Source organism: Setaria viridis, chromosome 2 (assembly GCF_005286985.2).
Source record: "Setaria viridis chromosome 2, Setaria_viridis_v4.0, whole genome shotgun sequence".
NCBI lineage: Eukaryota > Viridiplantae > Streptophyta > Magnoliopsida > Poales > Poaceae > Setaria > Setaria viridis.
The window spans coordinates 4,413,123-4,423,046 of NC_048264.2; the positions used below are offsets into that span (position 1 = coordinate 4,413,123).

General features: G+C 42.3%; 1 protein-coding gene across 3 annotated transcripts; it reads left to right on the forward strand.

Moving 5' to 3' along the window:
* The first annotated feature begins 3,154 nt into the window (after nt 1–3,154).
* On the forward strand, nt 3,155–9,584 carry LOC117846548 (palmitoyl-acyl carrier protein thioesterase, chloroplastic-like). Of its 3 annotated transcripts, XR_004638333.2 has the most exons (9): nt 3,155–3,851; nt 4,081–5,348; nt 5,488–5,561; nt 5,644–6,765; nt 7,020–7,279; nt 7,704–7,782; nt 7,859–7,991; nt 8,458–8,564; nt 8,781–9,584. XR_004638333.2 is itself a non-coding variant. In XM_072292048.1 (8 exons), exons 5-8 carry the CDS (start codon nt 7,236–7,238, stop codon nt 8,496–8,498), a joined length of 297 nt encoding a protein of 98 aa, XP_072148149.1. In that variant the 5' UTR covers nt 3,155–3,851; nt 4,081–5,348; nt 5,488–5,561; nt 5,644–6,765; nt 7,020–7,235; the 3' UTR covers nt 8,499–9,584. The 3 variants fall into 3 exon arrangements, 2 of the variants coding, with proteins under 2 accessions (XP_072148149.1, XP_072148150.1); XM_072292048.1 differs by having other exon boundaries at nt 8,458–9,584; XM_072292049.1 differs by lacking the exon at nt 8,458–8,564 and having other exon boundaries at nt 3,156–3,851.
* Nucleotides 9,585–9,924: the final 340 nt, after the last annotated feature.

The following is a 9,924-nucleotide window of genomic DNA, read 5'->3' on the forward strand; positions in this document are numbered from 1 at the left end:
CTGAACGGCAGCTCATGTTCCTCGCGAAAAGAACGGAGCGACGATGGCTCGTGGCGGCGCTCCATGGCAGTGGCACATCGTAAAGGTGGAGGAAGCAACCAACATGGGGTTGAACTGAAACATTTTCATGATTATTCCTCTCTGTGAAGTTAGTCACCTTGCAATTTGCAAGCTAGAAACAATATCATTGCAAGCATAATAAGGTACAACATCTGCAGTGTTTCTCATGAATGTGTGGAATGGGCCGCCGGACACGATGTCCACAAAACGGTCAGGAATAATGCACCAAGTAGCAATGTGCGGGCGTCGTATATAGAGCAGGTTGGGTGTAACACCTTGAGTGTTAATTTGGGCGGTTTCACCACATTGGGATTTGGAAAGTCCGGTGTCACTGCAGTCCACCTCGTCCGGTAGCACGATTACACCTGCCTGACGAGGAGATGGTGCCGCTACATGTGCTAAGGACGTCGAGTTGTCGAGGTCCCGGCTAGACACGCGACTCTCTCTCCGTGCAGCTGTTTCCCTCACCAGTCGTTTCCCTCTCCGGGCAGTGGTGATCTCACCCACCGGTGCAGCTCCATGCCGCCATTCCGCCCGCTGCCCACAGTGATGGGAAACAAGACGAGCAGGGAAGAGGGCACCTCCATTATTGATTCTGTCAGCCACTGATATTCTCTCACTACTAGGGAAAACGCCATTAGTATCGGTTGGGAACACCCCTTTAGTATCGGTTTCGCAACTGGTACCGATAGTTCGGTACTAGGGATATTAAAAAATAAAAAAATTGAACCCCCCACCATCGGCCCCCGCCAGCCCCGGCCTCCCGTCGCCCTCCGCCTGCCCCCTACCGTTCCCCTCCTCCACTCCCGCCGCCACTACCGCTCTCGCCCGCCTGCCCGCCCGCCATCGCCGCCGCTGAGAGAGAGAGGATAAGCTGTGAGAGTTGTGACAAGCTATGAGAGGAGATGGGAGGATAAGGCGCGGCCGGTAGTCGGGGGGGGGGGGAGCGGTGGATAAGGTGGTGGACGGAACCTTTTAGTACAGGGTGGAAGGTCCACCCGGTACTAACCCCCTTTAGTACCGGGTGGAGCTCCCATCTGGTACTAAAGTGGGTCACGGAGAGTTTCTCGGGGATTATCCGATAGACCTGGTATTAATGATCACATTAGTACCAGGTCAAAATGCAACCAGTACTGAGTCGGGATGAATTCTCAGTTTTCTAGTAGTGTCTGTATCCAATCAAATCCAATCATATTGGCTGGGTAGTAGGAGTGGGCGAGCCGTGGCCCAAGATTATCCCACTGCTAAAATAATTAAGAAAAAACTAATCTTGTTGCTTTGCAACGCGTCCTAATTTTTAAAAAGGACCACATGAGCATTTCTCTTATAAGTGGACTCTTAGGTAGTTTTACCTGGAGACTTTAAAAGGAGCCTCCAATTAGTAATAGTTACTGAATTTTATCAGCGATTTTCAAAGAGAGTTTTTATTGAGGTAATAAGAAAAAGTTGTGATATCACTTAGGCCTCAAAGAAAGTTGTGATACCACTCTCCTTCTAGTTTTCTTTATATTTTTTTTTGTTTCTCATGTGTACTGCATGAGCAATAAAATTTAGGTATGGTCTCCCTCCCGACTTCTTCCTTTAAAATTTGACATCGAAGGGTGCGGATTCTTCATTTCAAGCGTTTCTTCTCATTTTTGTTCGTTTTCTTTTCTTTTCCAATTGCAGCTTAATTTTCTTTTCAGCCCATTCTTCTTTATTTTAGGTGTGCGGATTCTTTTCTTTTCTCTTTCTTCCCGTATGCTCCTCTTGACCTTCAATATGCCTAACATGTCACACAATAACTTCATGGGACATATTCCACCAGAACTTGGTAACCGTTGACGGTTCTTATCCGATCGTCAACTCTAATAAACAACAATAAAATAACAAGAATCAAACTAGAGATAGAGATTTAACTCTCATCATTTCCACAAGCTTGTGTGAATCACTATTGACAGGAGATCGCGTCTCCATGGGGGAAAACATACTAAACCCATGAAGAAACACACACTTCAGCCTATCCTGATAGAACAACACGTGACAAGAAGGGTCCACATGACATACCAAACTGCCTTAACTTGACGCGGGCCCATTCTTTTTTATTTCAGGTGTGCGGATTCGGATTCTTTTCTTTTCTTTTTCTTTCCATATGCTTCTCTTGACCTCTTGGTTTTTACTACTACAATATTACTACACTAGTGTGATCAAGAAGTATCTTGAAGCTTAGTTATCTATTAGTTATACATGACTTGTTACCTAGTTGTCATATATGAGTTGTTATCTAGTTGTCATATTAGTTGTGATAGTTGTCATATATGAGTTGTTATCTAGTTGTCATATTAGTTGTGAGTGAGTTGTGTAAGACTTATGAGCCTATAAATAGAGGCAAGCCTCGAGTTTGTAACTTGATTTTGATGTACCCACTACCTTATGAATAATGAATAGAACATGTTCTACCCTTTAGATCTTGAACTAGATATTGTACCCTAAGGGCTTTGGATTAAATTCTTGCTATCCGTGGATTCAGATTCGACTTTTGATCTATCTTCGTCTCTAAAACGATATCCAGCTCAGCACGTTAAAATGGTTCCTTCGACACTTTGTGCTGTTTCTACCTATTAGCATATTGGAGAGGTTTCTTGAATACTTATGCTATCTACTGTAACTTAGGGGGCGTTTGGATACCAGGGACTAAACTTTAACCCTGTCACATCGGATGTTCGGATGTTAATTAGGAGGACTAAATATAAGCTAATTACAAAACTAATAGCAGAACCCCTAGGCTAAATCACGAGACAAATCTATTAAGTCTAATTAATCCATCATTAACGAATAGTTACTGTAGCACCACATTGTCAAATCATGGACTAATTAGATTTAATAGATTCATCTTGCGATTTGACCTAGGGGTTGTGCAATTAATTTTATAATTAATTTATGTTTAATACCCTTAATTAGTGTCAAACATCCGATATGACGTGCTATCTCTCAAACACCCCCTTAAAAACCAAAAGGGAGATTTTTTTTCGTGGTTCTCCTTCCGGTCCGCTCGATGACCCTCGCTGCCGCGAGAGTTTTCTTCCGTGCGATACAGCTGATTTCCTTCCAGCCGTCCCTCCGCTCCTCCCCTCGCACGGCCTACGAAAAAATCCCTCCGCTCACTCGCCCTGCGCCGTCCGTCCGCATCCTCCTCTCGTCGCGCGCCTGCGCCGCCGCCGCCACCCGCCCTCCTACTCTCCTCCCGCGCCCGGGGCCGCCCGTCCTCCTCCTCCCTCTCCTCCGCCCTCCGCCAGTGGACTCCATCCCCGCCGCCGCCATGCGCCGCCACGCCGGATCCGCCTCCGCTGCTTCGCTTGCGCCGCCGCCCGACACCGCGTGCCGTCCTCTGCCGTCTGGCCCGAGCCGCCGCTCCCGACCCCATCCACCAGTGCTTTCGGCCCAGCCACTCGTGCCAAGCCGTCGGCATCCATAGGAAAGATGGGAGAGGCAACAACACGGAGGCCTCCATCGCCGCAAGCACGCGCCCTCAAGGTCTGGGTCAAGTCGACCTGAGTACGGTGAAGATCCAGGTACGGGTTTCACATGGCAGCCAGATCCTCACATCTCACCATCAGGCATCACATGGCACCATCAGGTCATCGCCACCGCCTCTGCTTCCGCATGCCCCAACCTATGGTATGACGGCATCCGCGCAAGGGTGGTCGCCGCGGGCGCGTCGAGGATGGAGAACATGTGGGGAAAGTTGACGGCAGCACCCCTCCGTCCAGCTGATTCGTCACCCCCTTCTTCCTTAACCGCCAATAGCACAGGTGACCCTCTCCTCCAATATACAGGCTTGAACTTGTGAGCTGTTCTGTTTGTACGGACCTTTTCTTATCATGTTTGTCCTCCAATAGACAGGCAAGATTGAACTATATTATTCTTGTTGCCAAATGTATGTCAAGCAGGCAAGCACAAACTGAAGTACCGATGAGCTGACAAATAATTAATTGCATGTACAACTTTTCTGTTCTGAAACTCATTTTGCTGTCTTTCCAGATTGCGTGCTCAGGAAATAATTCCAAGGATTACTTTGATCGGCATGGAGATTTAAAGAGCATCAGGAGACTCAAGTTAACCTTATTTCTCTGCAATATATCAGATTGGATATTGGCACATATATGAATCAGGTTGGGTTGTCTGAACCTAGAATCCCCTGCTTCTCAGACTCGAGGTATACATTATTGCATGTAAGAACAACAATTGTCAAGTGTGGCAGTCATATTTTGATAATCTGTATTTTTTGGATGATTGAATTATGATGAAGTCTTCCACATAGTAGTGATGAAAAATCTTCAGATGTGAGGATTTCAGGTTTAAAAGCTTCAAGGTTTAGGCTTTTCTCTTTAAAATAAATCTTTGGCCTCAAATTCATAATATTGGTAAAGACGTAAAGTTTAGGGTATGCAGACTCAAAATTCTTGCATTAGAAATTTACTTGACTCGGAATATTTTGTGACTTGTGGTTTAGATTGCTATCAGTTAAGGGGGAAGAAATGGTTTTAAGAGAACTTCCCCCAGAATGTTGTAACTTCGATTCAATACATAGGAGTGCCTCCATGAAATGGTATCTCCAGCTTGCATAATTTTCTTTTGGTAGTATGGCTGTTGATGTCTTAATCGATTCTACTAATTCTCAGTGTTTTACTTGACTTATATATCTTGCTTTTTTTGGGAAGCAACATGGTATGCAATCGCAATGTAGATATTAACTGGAAAACATTGTTGATAGAATTCAGCCAGAATCTCCTCATATTGTGCTAGGTTACATTGTTGGATTAGCTGTAGTGTATTCATTTATTCTCACTACCATTTCATCACCTTTGTGATATCTAAATTGTTAATTAATCAGATTAATCAAGGGAGCTACATGCTATGCATTTTTAATGAAGATTTAATGACTACAATTTTGAGTTTTTGACTATTTTGTTGTTTCACAGGGAACTGGAACTTTTATAATATCTCTTCTCCATATGAATTATTTGAGTACCACAATGCTATTGCAATTTTGTCTCCTGCACTCATGACTTCCACTTGGTAGCTTTTGGGTTCCTTATTAATTTGTTAATTCTATGTATCTGCTGGAGGCACACACTAACTGACACTAACTGACGATGCGGCTCCAGTATGTTATCAATGGTAGCTGCTGAATGCACACACTCTGTGCTAATTTTCTAATTATATTCCTGTCCATCTGTTGGAGCTGGAGCTATCATATCTGATACTTAGGAAGACGAATAAGCAATAAAAGATTTTATTCTTATGTGGTAAGTTTCTACAATTCCATAGATATGTCTACTCGCAGCTTGATTCTGCGTATTAGTTGGTGTCAACACCGAACAGTCCATATTATGCTGCTTTTGACAATTTATTGTCACTTCATAATCATGGTGGCTTTCTCTGAAGTTGGAGGTTCAGGTGGTACTCCTAGACAGAATCCAACTGAGCCAAACTCCTCGAAAACAATATTGTTGGCAAGGGTATGCATCTGCCTATCAGATTTCATTTTCTTGGTTCTTTCTCGTTTTCATATGTGATAACATAGTAAATAATTCTCTACAGAGGTGCCATCAATCCCACAAGGGGCGGTGCTGCTGGTCATCCTCACCAGGGCTGATTCCGCCTCCGCGTTCATGCTGGCCACCACGCAGCAAGGTGAGGGTGCTGCCAGCGATGCCCGTGTTGTGTTCGACAGATTGTGTCAGCTTGTCAATTGGATCAATTTCTTTGTTTTTGGTAAGTAAGCCCAGCGTTAGATAATTTGCAGTTGTGCAAACAGATTCATGTAGCCTTAAAATATGGAGGCGTTTCTAAAGAACCCATGCTGCTCCACTGCCGACAAATGACCGCTTCAGGTCTGTTCATGATAATACTGTAACTTCTTATCTGTATGACTTTTTATTGTTAAATATGGGAAGATAGATACACGTATTCTATTTAACATACGGATATGAGATGCTAGATACATGGTGGTGAACTTGAGTGCTTTTTTTTAAAGAATGCTATATGATGTGTTGGGGTTTGGTACAACAGTTGGTTTCTTTTTTTGGTTTGCCTTATTTCTTTATCTTGAAGTAAACTTTTGCCACTGATTACATGCCTTTTTTTCTCTTTACCCATGTGGTACTTTCCTCTTTTGGGTGTTTGAAGAGAACGATTTTCAGGAAAATAAGTCTTGTCAACAATAATGACAGCCAGCTGTGTTCCACTATATCTCGGAAATTTAATTTTCACATTAAGGATTCTGATCTCTTGCAATGCTCTAGCTAGCTCTGTGAAGACAGATGCCATTAATTTCGTTGTTTCATGACTGTAGAGCTAATGGCTCATATGTATGGATCAAGGAAATTTAATTGGAATTGACTTCTTGAAAATTTGAAGTTCTTTTATATATCTATGTATTGCACTTTGCTAAATCTAATATGAATATAGAATTCTTATTTACTAAGTTACTTATAAAAACGTGCCTGACATAACTCTAAGGTTAATTTGATTGAGTTTGGCTTTTTGATTCAAATAATGTAGGTTTATATGTGGTGCATCCATCTTTATCACTTATGGATAATATAATAATAATAATAATAATAATGTACAAAACGAGGGTGAAAAAGGACAATGGAGAAGACACTCGGGGGGACAAAGGAGAAGACACTCGGGCCGCATTAGAGGGGAAGATTAGCAAAGGTAAAAAAGACAAAAGCACCAGAGCTGCATCTTATTTTCTTCGCGAGAACTTAAAAGGGATGAAAGTAATTGTGCATCCATCTAAATTTAATATGAATATAAAATTCTTATCTACTGTTTTTCAAAAACAAGTGTGTGTCCCACGTGCACTCAGAACATTATGTAGCTATAAGATCAGGTAGATTGCGATGCATATGGACCACAGCCATAAGGATACATTTTGCACTACCACCATACTCACACATGCATTTCAGGTACTTGACGTTATTAGCTCTACGAAGTAAAAGTCCTTCACCTAGAACTGTATGCTGAAATCGTCATACCATACCTCTCATACATCCATGTGGTTTGGATTGTGGACTGACCAACACATCAGCCGCTATTAGCCATTGGTGTTTTGACAGCACTCCAACTTGATAGCAACTGAAACTGAAAGTCGGCCAAGGTGCTGGTTGTATCTCAGCACCACTATGAAGGTACTGGCTACAAACAACCAAGTTCTTACATACATCAGGTGAGTTTGTGTTTTCCTCTTATTTTAGATTCAGAGCTTTTAGTATGTAAATGAAGCATTTTTACCATTAACTTTTGCATCCTAGATGGTTCTATGTATATTCTCCCATCCAATAGATTCTGTTATTTGTATAAAAGGTGAAATATCTGATCCTACACTTATATTACAAGCACGCTTATTACCCTGCATGGGAGGGAGGAAAATGGTTCTAGCTTGGTCCTTCGAATAGAAAATGAGGAAATAATAAATATAATTAAAGCTGACGAGTATATTAGGCTGTTAATTTGAAATTTCTAGCCTAAACCTCCATAGATATATTCAACGAACAGGCCATCTTTCTTTCACTTTGCAGCTTCTGTATCTACATCTCATTTACTGGCTATATTTGTGATGTTGAGTTTATTTTTCATGTGCTCATGTTCAGGCAGAACTTCTCCATTAGGTCCTATGAGATTGAGGCGGATAGGATGGCGTCTATAGAGACACTGATGAACCATTTGCAGGTGAGAATTTGTTACTTTTCAGGCGTGATTGTTGTGAATTAGTATCGGGCAATGAAACAGTCTGCATTTGATGCAGGAAACTGCACTTAACCATGTGAAGACTGCTGGGCTGCTAGGTGATGGATTCGGCTCCACACCAGAGATGAGTAAACGAAACTTGTTCTGGGTGGTTAGCCAAAGCAGGCCATTGTCGAGCGTTATCCATGCTGGTATGGTTTGCAGAATTGCATGTTGTTATTTCAGTTTTCTAATTGTCATTTGAGCTTGAATTAAGATGTACCCCCTAGCTTTTGACATCATGTGGCTACTCTCGGAGACATGCCAACAGTGTGGGGGCACATAATGATTTTGATTACAGCTTGTTTCCTTGGTGCTGGGTATTGAGTAATCAGTTGAATGGAGTTTTCAAGTTGTTTGACAATAAATGTGAAAGGAAAGGTCCCTGGTCTTTTGTGCTGTTTGACAATAACTTTTTGGAGGAGCGTGGTTATATGTCACTTCAGGCAGTTTGCAGACTTTAATAATTGATACGGATACCCTCATTGAACCTCTTAATATATTTTCTCATGTTTCCTAAAAGATATTATAAGTTTGTGTTTTGTGAGCTTAAGGCAGCCCCTTCCATCTGGATTCTACTGATACGTGTTCTGAGTTTGCTTGTCTATTCTGCTGCAGGGGTTATATTAAGGCAGCCCCTTCCATCTGGATTCTACTGATACGTGTTCTTATTTGCTTGATTGGTGATATGCTATATATTCTTGGCTGGTCCCATGCACTTATTGGTGGGCACAAATTTTTATGACAAACTTATCATTCGGATTTCCTTCCTGCTTAATTAGTTGGCAGCCTTCTTGTATGTATTAAGGGGTAAAATAAAGTTGATATGGAACTGATAGGATTGGTAAAGAAACGAAAAAAAGAAGACAGTTTAGTATACAAGTCCCTAGCACACAAGTGTTTTCACATACACCAGTTAACTTTACATTCACCTTTATCAGAGTGCACCGATCTCCATTCTTGAGAACCATGAACTGGCGAGCATTGTGCTGGATTACAAAAGGGAGTGTGGCCGGGATAGTGTGCTGCAGTCACACACTACCGTGCGCACTGATTGCAACAGCGAGTCTGGAGAAACAACCTTGCACTGTGAGCATCTGGTGAGCCTTGAATCAGGTCCGACCATGGTGAAAGCCCGGACCATGTGGAGGCCGAGTCTGGAGAAACAACCTTGCACTGTGAGCATCTGGTGAGCCTTGAATCAGGTCCGACCATGGTGAAAGCCCGGACCATGTGGAGGCCGAAGGGAACCAAGGCCCAAGAAACTGTGATTCCATCTTCATTGTGAACTGTGTGATGTTCCAAATGGTGATTTTGGCAGGAAAAATTGGTAAAAATCATTGTGGCTATCAGCATCCTCTATTGGAAGCAAAGCACACTAGGCATACATGATGCTTTGTTATAATCTCATACCAACGTGAGACCTAAGCTAATTTAAACATAAAGTGTCTGAAGATAGAGGAGATATAAGGGTGCCAACGATGGTGGTGGCGAGAAGTGGAGATCGAAGAGGAAAGAAGCCTCCTGTGCATGGTTTGTTGTTTCTATTTTTCCTTTGATTTCTTCTTCTTCCTATGACAAAATCTTGGGTTGCACAAATGGTTGTTGTAAGTATTGATTTGTAGCTACTTCTGTATGACGGGGAGCAGCCATATTCGTTCAGAGAATTAAGCTCGTATATTGTATTTATTGATATTTAATTTGATATTCTTCTCCTGGCTGATAAAGCACGTTGAAACTTGGTATCTGGGCCAATGCCGACCAATTCTTGGAGGAATTTTGCAGTTTTTTTTGACTCGCATATATTTTTTTTGACTCTCATACAGCTTGGCGTGACCGATGAGAGGTTGTGACATCCTATCATGTTTTCTGTAGAAGTTGACTGATCATAAAGGAGAACAAATTATAGACCATAAAGGAGAACAAGTTGTAGTTGACTGACCATAAAGGAGAGCAAACTGTAGTTGACTGACCATAAAGGAGAGCAAACTGTAGTTGACTGACCATAAAGGAGAGCAAACTGTAGTTGACTGACCATAAAGGAGAACAAATTGTAATAACAATTGAAGATTCCGTAACTATGGG

Excerpts from the sequence above, each read along its gene's own strand:
- LOC117846548 (XM_072292048.1), top strand. The coding sequence starts at position 7,236 with ATGAAGGTACTGGCTACAAACAACCAAGTTCTTACATACATCAG. Across the intron at positions 7,783-7,858 it reads CACTGATGAACCATTTGCAG|GAAACTGCACTTAACCATGT; the intron begins GTGAGAATTTGT and ends CATTTGATGCAG. Across the intron at positions 7,992-8,457 it reads GTCGAGCGTTATCCATGCTG|GGGTTATATTAAGGCAGCCC; the intron begins GTATGGTTTGCA and ends ATTCTGCTGCAG.